The 15,925-nt window shown below is 36.2% G+C and overlaps 1 protein-coding gene across 1 annotated transcript in view; it reads right to left on the bottom strand.

Moving 5' to 3' along the window:
• The window catches only part of MS3_00008872 (uncharacterized protein), a 46,733-nt gene that overhangs the window by 18,969 nt on the left and 11,839 nt on the right, over positions 1-15,925 (bottom strand). The window contains exons 5-7 of the mRNA XM_035734326.2: positions 13,555-13,752; positions 7,588-7,728; positions 3,805-3,870 (exon numbers count right to left, since the gene is read on the bottom strand). Coding sequence (XP_035587912.1) covers positions 3,805-3,870; positions 7,588-7,728; positions 13,555-13,752 — 405 coding nt within the window. The remainder of the gene's footprint in view (positions 1-3,804; positions 3,871-7,587; positions 7,729-13,554; positions 13,753-15,925) is intronic.

The raw sequence follows: 15,925 nt of genomic DNA, 5'->3' as shown, positions 1-15,925 counted from the left end.
AAGACGGAGACAAAATACAGTTTTTGACCTCCTGAAGGAACGATGAAAGCAATCTTGCTTCGGCCTGCAGCACTGCCTGAATTAACGACAATGAGTAAAGTAGTTGAGTGCGTTGACCGCTTTACTTACCTCAGGAGTTTCATCAATCCCAGTGGGTTGGTGCCTGACGAAATATTGACAGAGATTTGGGAACTCCGGTTACAGTTTGTAGCATCGCTTATTTTCAGAGTAAGCGAGATATTCACTTGCGATTCGAAAGACTAGTTCGCTAAGCGGAAGTCCTTCCGGATTTACTTTACAACTGTGAAACGTGCCCTTAATAAGTATATTCGCAAGTTACTAGTATTCGATCAAAGATGTATTCGAAGCATCGCTGATGTATTTTGAGACTACAAACTTGTCTATGCCGGCATAGAATTAGTTCATACAGACAAAGACTGTCGAACTGAGCAATTATTATTATTATTATTATTATTATTATTATTATTATTATTATTATTATTATTATTATTAATGGCTTTATTCAATATTATATTTTGGTAGACGTAGACTACATGATTAGGCTCCGTGTCATTTTTCTAACCAATAGTCAGAAACGATGTGTGACATGGTTTAGAATGAATTAATGAATAATTATATTACTTGTTAATGTAAACAAATTGTGACCTAGTTAATTGACAGAGTAAGTAATTCACGATAAAAACTAAATGTAAATGATTGAATTTTAACGCTGATAAATGTGACTTTGGAATCATTTATTTATTTGAAAACATAAATATTGGTACAAAGGAGCACCGAATACATACGTACCACACTAGTCACTTGATTTGTGTATGGGCTGGGATACTGTCTGGATGCCCAGATCGAAGCAGGTGGTTTTCTTAAGGGGCCACACCCGCATTCTTAGACCTAAAGGTCTAATCCACAAGGGGGCGGAACAACGTCCGGAGATGAAGTTCCATGATAGCCAGTGACTGATAATTGGTTCATACGCCATTTGTCCCCTCAAGTTCCTGGAGCTCATGTGCACCATTGGTTTGGAATGAGGATTTTCCAACTCCCGTAGACGGTGAATTTGCAAATCTACGTGCATTCATTAAGTTGGTTATAGGTTGTACAATATTCCCACACAAACGCATTCACAAAGCTACATGGATCTCACCGGACCAAACGACGAAGAACCAGATAAATTTTATTTGAATCAGGAAAAAATTCACAAGGTCAATGGAAGATGTGAGAACCAGGAGAGGGAGTGACATAACTAAAGATAACCACCTGGTTGTGGCCAAGATGAAACTGAAGCTAAAGAAGCATTGGACAACTGGACAAACAGCATTAAAAATGTTGAATACATCCTTCCTTCGAGATACTGACAGACACAACGAATTCGAGAAGACTCTCAATAACCGGTTCCAAGCCTTACAGGATCTATTGAATGGAGAAACCACTATAAAGGACAACCGGAAATAATGAAAGAAGCGCTAACTTCAACGTGTCACGAGGTTCTGTGCAGTAACAAGCATCATCATAAGGAATGGAAACCCAGCACACACTTCAAGAAAAGACGACCAAGAAGACAGCAATTAACAACAGCCGAACAAGTGCAGAGAAAGTCAAGGTAGAAGGGGAGCGTTAGAACTGACAAGCAGAAAAACGTGGAAGAGCTAACGACGACAGCGGAAAAAAACTATAAGAGAAGGAAATGTGAAACAACCATATGACACGACGAAGAAACTGTCAGAGAGATATAATAAACCAGAGAGACCGGTCAAAAAAACCGAGACCCAAGAACAGAGGACCAAATGGGTAGGATACTTGGAGGAACTCTTGAATGGACCAGCTCCAGTGAATCCAACGGACATCGAAGCAGCGCACATAAACCTTTCAATAGATGTCACTTCACGGAAGTAGAAGAAATCAGGATGACTACCAAGCAAATCAGGAGCGAAAAAGCAGCGGAAACTTTGAAGCCAGACATAGAAGTAACCACAAACACGCTTCACATTCTATTCAGGCAGATCTTGGGAGAAGAACAAGAACAGATGGACTGGAAAGAAGGCACCTCATCAAGATACCAAAGAAATGAGATCTGAGCACATGTGAGAAATACAGAGGAATCGTAGAAAAACAACATCAAAACGTTAGTCTGAACAGAGCCCACAAGTCATTTGATTACCACAATCATAAATAAGGGACCTTTTTAGTAGTCCTATTTGTTGTAGGCGCTCAATTATAATTTCTTTTCTAAATTCCGCTGTGAACCGATCGAACGTGTGCATCAGGTACTGAAATTGGTACTGTGACCTTGAAATTCCTAAAACGCTTTAGTACTGGGGTTGTTGTACGTGTATAGTTTAAGGTTGTTTATTATGAAAATTAAAACGTGTTATTATTTTGTACTATTTTTTTTATTTAGTCGTCAATGCTGTTTTGTTTGAAAAAAATATCTTGTCCAAGACGGTTACCAGATAATTAAAAGTCACATGTGTATGTATTTAAGTAATACATAAATGTGAAATTATTGTTAAAGGTGTACAACTGATGGTAATCGATTTAGTGAACGTTCAACTGTAGTGAACGAGAACTCAGATGGGGGCAGTCAGTTTATTAATCAATGCAGAATAATAAAGTTCTTTCGTAAAATGTAAATGACCATACATTAAATGCTTCATTTGCAAATGTCCCATCAATTATCGTAAATTCCATTTTTCCTTCATTGGTATTGTAATTATTCTCTGTCTACAATCCTGTTCTCTTCAATTGGAACTTAACCTTTTGCTGTCAGGCATTCCACTTTTCACGGATGTTACATATACTACTTATATCTGTCGACATAAGTAGCATACACCACAAAACTGGCTAAATCAATGAGTGCAAATCTGTCAACCATAGAGTACATAGCTATGTATTTATCGCCGAGAGATATAGCCTTAAAAGTTATGAAGATATGAGCCAATTCCTCGGATTCAATCATGATTCTAAACAGAGCATTGCTAACGTTAAGATCAGGTAAGTAGTGATGAAAGGTGATAATACAGTCGATTTATGTTTTGTCTGACAAGTATGGGTAGATCCAGGTTTACTGATTGAGATCTACAAGACATGGTCTTAGTCACTGTTTATAAACTATTAGCATGATAAGGCCTCGAACAATGCATATTCGAAACAGCAACACGCAAGAACAGTCTAACTGATTTTCATTTCGATAAATCAGCGCTAGAAGACAGACAGCGAAAAGACGGTAGGATAATTTTTAAGGTAGATTTTACATATCTATTAACATTTTTACTACGACAACTTTTACTATTCATTATTTGAAATGTATTTTAGCTTGTTATAAATTCTTCTTTTGATTTCGGACTCATCAAATGAAGTAGTCTATCCAAGTGATATGTCTTGTCACTAAGGTATAACTAGGCAGTGGAAATCAGAGTATAAACAGCTTATCACATAATCTCAGTGAGTTAGAGTGGAGCTAAAGCACTTAGTCATTAATATCTTAATCAATGTCACTTTTCTGTCCTATATATTTCAGATTAGTTATCAAGCACAGGTTCATTTACTCGGTTTTAGAGCACACTTTTTACATGTAAGGTAGTAAATAAAATGTGCTCATTACAAAAATGAAATTTAAACCTATAGCCAACTAATGGAAGGCAAAGTGCTGTACGAATATTAAGTTACTAATTGATTCCACATCATCGTTTATATTTAGTATAAGAATTATAACTGGTCAAGATATTGTTGAATAATTTAGTTGAAAAAGAAATGTAATACACACCCAAACTCTACTTAACAACATACTTTGATTCGTTTAAGTTCTTTAGTTTCTATGTGTTGAAATACTGCTTCACTAGCTTGTGAATCTACCTGAAAAAAACCCAGAGAAATAAGAACTCATATAGACATAGTTGATACAGAAATTTCCTATTTTATACTTAACTCGATGGTATCTATGTATATAACAATATTGCTGAGGTAACTGTTACAAGGAGAAGTAATATTACTCTTAAAATACTGTGGTAAATTATTAGGGTTGCTTAAACCTAAATGATTAGTATTATTTATAATCCAATAGTGGAGATTTTTAGCTCAGATGGATGATCTTGATGGAGTTTTATTCTCTGAGCTGGATGATTTGGTCGTGGAGCTTTCATCGTTCTTCTGAACGACACCATCAGCACAATAAACAAATACATTGAAATCGATCTAACTTATCAACCAATCAGGAAAATCATGCACAAATATAGGAACAAAAATCAAACCAATGGGAGACACAACCAAAACAAAGAAGTAAACAATGACGGATTTAAGGTCGACAAGAGCCGATCAACATCGAGGTGTACAGGACAAGCTGTGAACCACATGTGGAGATATTTGAACACTTCACTTCTACCTGAAGTTTGTGTTAATGATGTCGTTCAGAAGAACGATGAAAGCACCACGACCAAACCATTCAGCTCAGAGAACAAAATTCCATCATAATCAAATAGTATTGTGTAATACTTTTTTTCACTTAAAAACTCAAATATGTTAGTTTTACTCATACGATATATGGAAGAAAGTAAACAGAAACTTATAGACTTTCTGGTCTATGAATACTATCAAGCTATACCTCAAAATGCGACAAACGATATAAGATCGATTAACTCTAAGTTGTGATTTAGGAAATAAATCATCTTCTGAAAGAAAAGCTTTGAATGACGAAGAAATCAATGACTAATTAAGGTCTACCGTTCACACAATGCATAAGAGCATCAGTAATACAAAATGGGATAACGATTCGATTGTTATCCCGTCCAAAGTTTCCCGATAGTCAGTATATTCCAATGAGACTAAATTGTTCATATATGACGTTTACTGTAGTAAAAAGTTTTCATATGTGTTTATTTTATGTGTTCATCAAGCAAGTTCAAAAGATTTTTGGTAATGTTGTTATCACTGACAATATTCAATGAAGCTTCTTGCTCTCATTATCTACAATACCATTTCACAAGCGAATTACAATAAAAACGATTGTAGATTACCATAAAACATTTGTCAACACATCCTATTAAGCTAGGAATCTTACATGGTATATTGATATCTTTAAGAAATGTATTAATCAATATGAGCTCAGAAACACTGATAATAATTAAAATGACTTTATCTTTATCAGCAGTAATAATGATGAAACAAACTAGTAATTTAGTAATAAACAACGTAGAATCTTGAACACATGTGCATCAGTCCCACTTGCTACAACACCATATCAGTAAAGCCAGATGAAATGATTCATACAAATCCCACAGTAGTAACAGTATTACATGGAAAAACAAAATAGCCATAGATAATAAAATTCGGGAAGATTAAATGTTAAGTCTTGCGAATTCGAATGCTTTATTCGGTTCCTAAGCTATTCTGGTAACCCGCAAGCTAGAACTACGTGGCGACCTGAACTTGAGAGAAAATGTGAAAATAAGCGAAAAACACTACTCCAAAGGTTCCTTTTTGTACGGAAAAACACGGGTATTTATAGATGTTAACATCTGTTAAATCAACATCAAATTTTGGCCAATCCTCTAAAAGACATATTGTGCTACTGACCGATAGTAGCACGCCACGTTGATATTCTAGAAAGCTCCATCATGCTCTGATTGGCTAGGACTTTTCGGCTCTTTTAGGGCCTCTGGAGGCTCCGTTGAAGTTCTCGGAAAGGCGACTCAACAGTAAATGAATTTGTGAAATTGATCAGACTACATGGAAATAATAATTCATTAAATACTAATGTCAGACGTCATTATTGAAAATGATAGCTGACAGTTCATTTAAAATAATCAACTTCAGTCAGTCAGTCAGCTACAACGTAGGACTAGGCGCATATATGCATCGGTCCAAGTTTCTACACATCATTAGCACAACAAGATGAACAAATTCATAGAAGTAGTTAATTCATTGGTAGTAATATATAAAAGAAAGATTGTGTATAAAGGTATAGTACAGAAACAAAGGCTTAGTTCGTAGAAAGAAAGATATAAAACAGTTTTAATCGCATAGTTTAAAGGAAGACAGAGAGTGTATACACCTACGCCATTGTGATCGATTCTGAGCCATTTCACCAAGAGTCATCAACCATTTGTTACGATAGTCGCGTGAACCCCAGCTAAGTAATCTGCATCTACTAACATGAATCAGACCAGAAGTTGGTGACTTCAAGGACTGATGCCACGTTTTGATTTGGCCATCTTTAAGTTGGTACACCGACATCAAAAATCAAAAATATGGTTTTCATGAACTCAGTAACCGAATGCACATATTTTTATGTACTTGATTCTTAGTTGTACAAATCAAGTGTAACGGTTAACGCGATATTCATTAACTGTCCAAAGTGGATTAATTAAAACACTATATAAGTATACATCTGAGTGATTACCTGTTAAATAGTTCGACTACGCCAAACAATGGTCAATTTTTCAGCTTATACTTTAATGACATTTACCAACAAGTCTACATGATGCAATAAATCAATCGTTCATAAATTATATAAACATCATTGAGTAAGTAATGCTGAAGTCAAGTATAATAGAACTGATAAAAAGTGATTAATAACGTTGTGAATCTTGATAGAATGAGGAAGTTAAAGGACAAGTGTATCAGGCATACATAGTCACTGGATACTTTAAAGTAAAGATTAAGCAGAAAGTTCAGAGTGAACAAAACCTAAGACGATATCAATCTATGAAGTTACTGACCATTGACTTGAGCAGCTCGAAACAGTACATAATTCTCGAATAACAACTGCATGATAATCGTGATTAATGGTTCGAGACTTTAAGGTGACCGGTCTTAGTTGTACAGATTCAATGATCAATCGACTTGCTCTTTTGTACCTAGAACTCGATACCTAACCCCAACATTACTAACTTGGTAGTTCCAATATGAATGAGCAAGGTATAGTTTATGTATGTTTTACAGTTTTATAAGCCATGTAACACGTATTTGGGCAAGACAGTATGAACTGCCCCTCAGCGTACTTCCAATCATTTACCCTACAGGTAGATCCATCCACAGGTTTTCTATTCTTACCGAACTTTTGTGATTCACCTATCTATCAGGGTCTGTAAAAAAAATCAAGGATAAATGAAGTGATCACACGCTTGACAAGGACCAGTCCTAGAAGCAACCTTTGACATTTAATGATGGAGACAAATGCATTCCACGCTTCAGTCAGTCAGTCAGTAACAACGTAGAACTTCGTACGTACGTACATCAGTTCGAGTTGCCATACCACATTAGCACGCTTTCTTGCATCATTATTCACAGCATTTTGATAATTGTGAATGCTTTTCAGTGTCTTTATAGAATAAAAGTATGCTATTTTGATACATCGAATCAACAATTAAGTTTCAAGATAAGAGATTCATCCTTGAAATGTACACACAAAGAATGCATTATCTAAAATCAATAGATAACTGGCTATAAAGTATCTTGTTAGGATGTACACAGGCAAAGAAAACAAATATAGTTAAGTCAGTATCTGTTTGTATATATATAACTTAAAATATTACAGCTGATATCGTATTATTAAAACAATAATGAATTACTTACTTCAACTAAATTGTATGATAAATTACAAGTGATATTTCGTTTTTTACAGATTTCTGTTAAATTTTCTGAATATTTATCAACTGAGAACATTTTATTAGTAGCAGTAAAATAATGAATATTTGCCAAAATCTTTTTACCAGACTATCAATAAAAAAGAATGAAGAAAACATCAGGTAAATGAAATTTAAACTTGAAAACAAAAAAAAACCCATTGAAATATAATAGGAAATATTGGATATCAGGTAGTCAGTCAGTCAGTAACAGCGTAGAACTTCGTAAGTACATACATCAGTTCAAGATGTCACACTACATTAGTACAGAGATGCAGTTGTCGATTCAAATCCCGTAGTAGTAGAGGTAATAAGAGTATAAGCAGTAATCGGGAAGATTAGGGTTTGGAGATGTTATTTAAAGAATATAATCCAGTGAAATAAATTTGGAAAGAGGAAAAAAGGGACATGAAAAATTCAGAAGATTAGAATTTGGGATAACACAGAGAGTGTATGCACCTGCGCCATTGCAAACGATTTTGAGCCATGTCATTCAGGGTCTCTAACCATCGGTTGCTATCATCTCGTGGTCCCCAACCAGGTAGTCTACACCTACCAACATGACTCAGTCCACTTGTCAGTGACTTCATGGACTTGTGCCATGTTTTGGTTTGGCCGCCCCTAGCTTTCTTCCAACCTACTCCTATACCACTGAACATAGCACGTCGAGGTAGTCGGTCGTTGGGCATACGTAGGTAAAATCCTCCTGGAGCTCTTCTGGGGCTACTGTAGGTCTCAAGCCTGGATAAAGGTATAGGGTTGGGTAATAGGGTTAGCGATCCCATCTTGTAGAAAACTAACTTGCTAAAGTAAACGTTAACTAGAAAAAATAATTCAAACCGTTTAAATTCAACCCTGAGAGTTAGAAGGTCTTCATTTAGAAGAGTTTTAACGCCTCATGGTGAAAGCCGAGTTCCATCGGAAGTCAAGAAGCTGATGCCTCTTGTGACAACCAGAGCAACCATTAATTTAGATACATGAAATGCTCGTACAATGTGGGAGACACAGAAAGTCATCGACATTGCTGCCGAAATGAGGAGATACAACTTGGAGGTGTTTGGAATCAGTGAAACACATTGGACGCAGGTTGGACAACAACGACTAGCTACAAGGAAGCTTCTGTTATACTCCGAACATGAAAAAGAAAATGCTCCACATACACAAGGAGTTGCACTGATGCTAGTAAGTAAAGATATCAGTTAAACAATCACTGAAAATCACGAAGTATTCAATAAATGTTGCACCCAAGAATGGAGCTTTGAAAAAATGTCGTTTGGCTGAACATATCATTATATATATATATATACGGAAGGCATTACATTCTGTTTAAGACTCGTCAATTAGATTTATCTACATTATGATGTTGACATTAACTGTTAAACTGCAACTTAATTATATGACAATTTACTTTAAACAGTGATACACCTTTAATTAGGTTACTAATCGATGACTGTTCTCTTAGTGTTTTAACTAACCAGTATGAATAAAGACTTTCGTTATAGTAATGTAAGCATTCAGCAGCAAAGCGACCAGTTTTTATCAGTATATGAACTCGTTAAAAACCAGTATAAATCTGCAATCTTAAGGAAGTTAATTGAAATAATCAATGAGATTCGAATTTGCACAATTACATTGATTTATGATAATAATATTTAATGAGATAGTTAACATTAATTCATTTTTGTATTGGTTATTTGGAACTCCCTATTGATGTTTAAGATTGCAATTGATCAGTCTATTATTGGTATGTGTGCATCCTGTGCGAATGGCCTCAATATTGCTTTAAGTCACAAGAATAATAAGCATTTTATTGTTATTTTATTTTAAAACATAGATATTGGTACAAGGAGGCACCAAATACATATGCGCCAAACAAATCTCGTTTGATTTGTGTGAGGGCTGTGATACTGTCCGGGTGCCCAAAACGAAGCAGGGGTCACAGTCGGAAACTTCAACCTGAAGGTCTGATCCATAAGGCAGTGGAGCATCGTAAGGAGATGCAGTCCCATGGTACCTGGTGACTAACAATTGGTTCAAACGCCATTTGTTCCTTCAGGATAATGAAGTCCATGTGCACCATTGGTTTGAAATCAGGGTTTTCCAACTCCCCTAGGTGGACTCTCCATATCCACCAACCCAGTTAAAGCGCCGGACATTCACTTTTCGTCCTCTCAATTTCGTAAACAACACCCCCACCACGAGAAGGCAGTGAGTAGGACTTCCCTGGCAGAGGCTATATACGCATGGCCATGTGAGAGCATTTGGGGGGAAGAGCTGACTCGCCCCACTCTCGGCCGTACCAGGGCATTTGAGGGCAATAATCCGTGCAAAGACGGAGTTGGAAAAAATGAGATAAGACTCATGGTATTAAGCCTCCCCACAGAAATCTCCAGTAAAAGGCGAAAGATTTATCCGCAAATGAGGAGACACCAGAGTTATAAGCAGAGATGAATGATGGTTAGCAGTGGCTCAGTGGTCTCGCACGCGAATGCGAAACCGAAGCTGTTGGGTTAGAATCCCGGAATGAACACCATCTCTGCGTTACAGGTACATCCAGCTGACAAGTCTCAAACAGAACGGAACACGCGTCCTGGATTCCACTTCTAACCGTCACCCATATCTACTTACAGTGATAGTTATCATTAGTTTTTAAAGTACTGAGAAAAAAATACACTGGGAAAAATATTCTGACTTAAATAGGAACTCCCTAACAGTGTGACCAAACTAATGATTGTGCCCAGGACTAGTGGGAATCGTGTAATCTTTGCAGCAATGGTTTAATGCTTGGACAGAAAGTGGCTCATGTAAAAATTGACATTTTAAACCAATAAATAGTGTAATAGGAATTTTTCTATTCTACACTTTGATACATGATGTTAAGTGATTGGAACTATCTATTTTGTTATAGAACCAATCGCCTATTCAATATGGTTCTATGTTGCTTAAAAGTGTGTACAAAATTGGTATTTTTCGTAGTCAATGGCTGAGCTTTTGCACTTGATATATACGATTTTATGGAATAACAATCATATTTGTTCAAGTGTCATCAGTGGAAATCTGTTTTGATTATTGTATCAAGATCCACTCGTTTATATCATTATTTAATCGTTTATACATTTCCCACTACAGAACATTTGTGTTAAAGTGTAATAACAACAATCCAATCTCATCAGTGATACACAGTTAAAATCAACTCGTCATCAATCCCTATTACAACATAATGGATTCTGGTACTTAAGTTGGTTGGTTGATTGCATAAATTGTCCTAAACTAGAATAGCTATTCAACTTCTCCGGCTTTTCGTGTTGTTTATCGATTAGATTCCGTCTATGAAGAAAACTTTCTCAAACTTGATTAGATCGCCACAATCGAAAAATTGACGATCGATGAGGGAGTGAATGATCATCGATTGGGTTGGTATGCACATTTTCTATGGCCAATCAAAACAAGGTATTAGTGTTGACTGATCCCAACAACACTTTCAAAGTATTTTTCCTCTTTAAGGGAACCGGTAACTAATGTATATCCAAAATGTTAATTACATTCAGATGATACTTTTCAAGGTACATTGCTTTTTTTGAATATATGCAAAAAATCTATCCAAACAACTACAATTTTGTGTACTAAATGTCAAAGCAAAGCTATGGTGTAAAACTTAGAAAAACCCGAACTATCCAAGTCGTAGTTGCTATGATAGAGTTTAAGTATATGTAACTCAGCTTTTTTCTGGATAGCGTTTTTTTAACGAGTTAGTCTTCTACGGTATGGGGTCGCTAATCCCATGCCCAACCCTCTTCCGTTATCCGGGCTTGGGACCGGTAGTAGCCCCAGAGGGGCTTCAGCCTCCCTCTGCATATCTGGGCAGCATCATTGATGAACACAGTGAATCTGATGTAGATGTGAAGGCGCGGATCGGTTAAGCAAGAGCAGCATATTTACAACTGAAGAACATATGGAAGTCAAAGCAACTGTCAACCAACACCAAGGTCAGAATTTTTAATACAAATGTCAAGACAGTTCTACTGTATAGGGCGAAAACTTGGAAAACTACGAAAGCTATCATCCAGAAGATACAATTGTTTATTAACAGCTGTCTACGAAAAATACTTCGGATCCGTTGGCCAAACACTATTAGCAACAACTTACTATGAGAGAGAACAAACCAGATCTCAGCGGAGGAGGAAATCAGGAAAAAGCGCTGGAAGTGGATGGGACACACATTGAGGATGGCACTCGACTGCGTCACAAGGCAAGCTCTCGCTTGGAATCCTCAAGGCCGAAGGAGAAGAGGAAGACCAAATAGCACGTTATGCCAATGAATGGAGACAGACATGAGAAGAATGAACAACAATTGGATCGAACTATAAAGGAAAGCCCAGTACAGAATAGGTTGGAGAATGCTGGTCGGTGGCCTATACTCCATTGGGAGTAACAAGCGTAAGTAAATAAGTAACTTAGCATTTTAAAGTCTATTATTCCTCTAGTTATTGAATACATCCAGAACATAATAATGAATCTCTTTAGACTGTTTAAAATTTTTGGATAAAAATAGTATTTCAGATTCTGAAAGTTATTTCGAAGTTATCTACAATTTAGTAGAAAAAGTTTATTTTCAATCACCCTTGGCTGTCATATTATACAGTACTACAACAGAATAGAATAATTTATATGTTTGGTGAGATTTTATTTAAACGTTCAAGAAGTTACCATTTGATTATAGATAAATAAGTTTGAATCAAACTTCAGTTACTTAAGATTTTCAGTAGTCATTTAGTATTGCTAACTTTGATATGAAGCACATTTAGTTCAATAATTAAGAAAGCATAAATTACAAAGTAATTATCTCTTATACTACCAATATTGTAATGTTAGTCTGGATACTCAGAACATATTTTCTACTGTTCTGTAGTTTTAAAATGACTGTTCACTGTATATAATACAAAAAATAACCGTACAAAATAAAACATAATTGAAGTATATCATGTGATAAGATTCTGACTTGTGGAGTCAGAGATCCGCATTACCATCAAAAAGATCCTAATTATCATCATTATTTAAACATTTAAACATTAGTACAAAGAAGAACTAAAATAAGAATGCGTTACATAATAAAAAAAAGAGATTGTGAAGAGATAAAAGAGGGAAGTTGAGAAAGTAGGCTTATCCCTTGAAAGCTGTTTCATAGATGACGTGAACCGTTTTTCAAGATAAGGATAACTATCACCTCATTTTAGAACGTTAGTATACTATTGTAGTGAACATAACACGAGTGAGGACAATCGAATGTATTTGACACAAAATTACAGGACTTGTTAATAAAATCCAACAATCAAATAGTAAATACTTAATTTGCAAAATGTCCATCAACTGTCTCATAATGACTCAAACTTCATTGTTCTTGCATTTTCATACAAATTGTATTTGTTTCCATGTTCTACTGTTCTATCCTCTTGTCTCTCTGCTAGCAGACATTCTGTTCACGACTAACATCATCTACTACTTATGTCAATATAAGTAGCACACACCACACTATAATTTAAAAACTTGTGCAAACAGGTCAAACAATTCCCTGATCAGAAATCCATTACCGTCTTTAAAAAGGGCCGGAGGTAAGTCATCGAGGCCTGGTGACTCATTTAGCTTTAAAAGTTAGGGTTCCTTCCGGAATTCCACCTCGTTAGGTGGATCAATTGAGAATGGTCATGGAGGACAGAGAAGTCTGATAGATGTTATTGAGGCAGCATAGAAACTGGTTTGTTCCTCAAAAAACTCTGCCCATTGTCCAAAGAATCATAAAACTATGATAAAATATTTGCTATAAATTACCTGATATTTTTAATGTTTCACTACACAACTGACAAAGGTTAATTATGAAAGTAACTATACCACTTTAATCAAAACAAGAATATTCTCTTACCCTTTTCATGTAATCTTCAAATAGGTACATAACTTTTTGTGGTGCACCAGCGCATTTAATTGGTCCAGCTGGTAATGTGAACACAGCATTACCGCCATTGAAATTTTGATAAGCTTTATAAGTTTTTTCTACATAATCTGTAGAATAGTTTGAACAAACACGCGGATCATTTTTCAATGCTTCTTCAGCTCCAATAATCTTAGAGAAGAAAATGGAAAAACAATTAATCAAATATATATAGAGGCAGGAAAATTAGTGCGAAATTAATGAGTAGGTTGTTTGATGATTGTTAAAGTCATTCTATCTATACCCATAAATTTACTGACTGTAATTCCCGTTAAACACAACACGCAGTCAGTCATACGCAACGTACAACCTGAAACACGTTTCTATTGATTTACTTTGTAACTAAGTATCTGCTTTTGATGAAGTTTTGTTCTCTGAGCTAGAGCTTTCATCGTTCTTCTGAACGACATCATTAACACAAACTTCAGATAGAAGTGAAATGTTCGAATTTCTCCATATGCGTTTCACAGCTTGTTCTGTACACCTCGATGTTGATTGGTTCTTATTGACCTTAAATTTGTCGTTGTTTACTTCTTTGTTTTGGTTGTGTCTCCCATCGGTTTGATTTTTGTTCCTATATTTGTGCATGATTTTTCTGATTGGTTGATAAATTGGATTGATATCAATGTGCTTGTTGATTGCTGACTGACCTGAGTGCCAGGCTTCTAAAAATTCTCTGGTGGTTTTAAAGTTTCCTCTGTCTAAGATTTCCACATTTTTCCAATCGAATGAGTGTCCGCAGTTGTTCACGTCTATTGATATAAGTGAAGAGATATCATGCCGTTTGACTACTAATTGATGTTCATGTAGGCGAAGGTGAAGGGGGTGTCCGCTTTGTCCGATGTAGTGTTTTTCGCAGTTGGCACAATTTATTTTGTAGATGATGGTTGATTTGTTTTCCTTTGTTATTTCATCCTTTGGTTTGCATAAGATTGATTGTAGTGATTTTGTTGGTTTGTGTACCACACCTATCCCGAAGGTTTTTAGCAGTCTCGTTGAGGTTTCTGATATGCCTTTTATGTATGGTAGGGGATCCTTTTGTTGATTTCTGTGCTTGACTTGGGTTCTGATGCTGTGTGCCGTTGGTGCTTTTTGATGAAATTGATTGGGTAGCCGTTCTTCTGAAATACATCCTTTAGGTATTTCTCTTCATTTCTTCGTGCTGCCAGTGTGCTGCAGTGTGTCCTCGCCCTCTTGAACAATGTGTGTACGCAGTTGATCTTGTGAGCTCTTGGGTTGTTGCTGTTGTAGTTGAGAATTTGATCTGTATGAGTCGGTTTCCTATATACTTGAGTTTCCAGTTTTCCTGTATCAGTTCTAGTGATCAATACATCCAAGAATGCTAGTTGGTTGTTTGACTCCTGTTCCATTGTGAACTTGATGTCATTGAAAACGTTGTTGATCAATTTGTATGTGTTTTCCAGTTCATCCTTTTTGACGATGACGGAGGTGTCGTCTACGTAGCGAATCCAAATTTTTTGCTTGATCACTGGTAATATCGCGGCTTCTAGTCTTTGTATCACTGTTTCTGCGATCAGTCCTGATATTGTTGATCCCATTGGTGTCCCTTTCGTTTGTTCGTAGATTTTGTTGTTGAATTGAAAGTGTTGTTAGGCATAAATCGATGAGTTCTAGTAGACTTTGAATTCGAAGCTTCGTGTACTTAGATTTGTGTCGTTAGTGAGGAGCAGGGATATGGTTTCTCTTGCTAACCTTGGTTCAATTGAGGTGAATAACGCTGTTACATCGAAGGATATCATCAGTTCGTCGTTGTTGGTTTGAATGTCCATATTTTGGTTCAGGAATTGTGTGGGGGATTTGATGGAGTGGTTGGATGAATCGACTAAATGATTCAGTATTCTTGAAATTTCTTTTAACAAATTGTATGTGTTTCGGAGAGTGCTATAATTAGACGTAGTGGAATGTTTGGTTTGTGTATTTCGGGTCTGCCGTAGAATCGAGAGAGTACTGGTCCACTGGATTTCATTCTCCATCGGTCTTGTTTTGTTATTTCTCCTGCATTGACTAGCTTGTTTAAAGTCTTTGAGATTCGGTTGTCTAATTTTTTGACGGGATTTATATCCATCAGTTTGTATGCACTCTTACGTTCAAGTAGTTCTTCGGTTTTTTCGACGTATTCTTCTTTGTTCATAGTTACTGTGGTGCGTCCTTTGTCCGCTGGAACTATGACAATATCCTTTCTGGTTCTGAGTTCCTTCAAAGCTTTTTGCTCTTGTGGGGTCAGTTGGTTGTTTTCCTTCACCTGTTGAGTTAGCGGTACTACAGTTTGCCTTATTTCTTGTTG

Source organism: Schistosoma haematobium, chromosome 6, assembly GCF_000699445.3.
Source record: "Schistosoma haematobium chromosome 6, whole genome shotgun sequence".
NCBI classification, from domain to species: domain Eukaryota; kingdom Metazoa; phylum Platyhelminthes; class Trematoda; order Strigeidida; family Schistosomatidae; genus Schistosoma; species Schistosoma haematobium.
The sequence above is the reverse complement of the archived record's forward strand: the minus strand, read 5'-3'. Positions and strand labels throughout refer to the sequence as shown.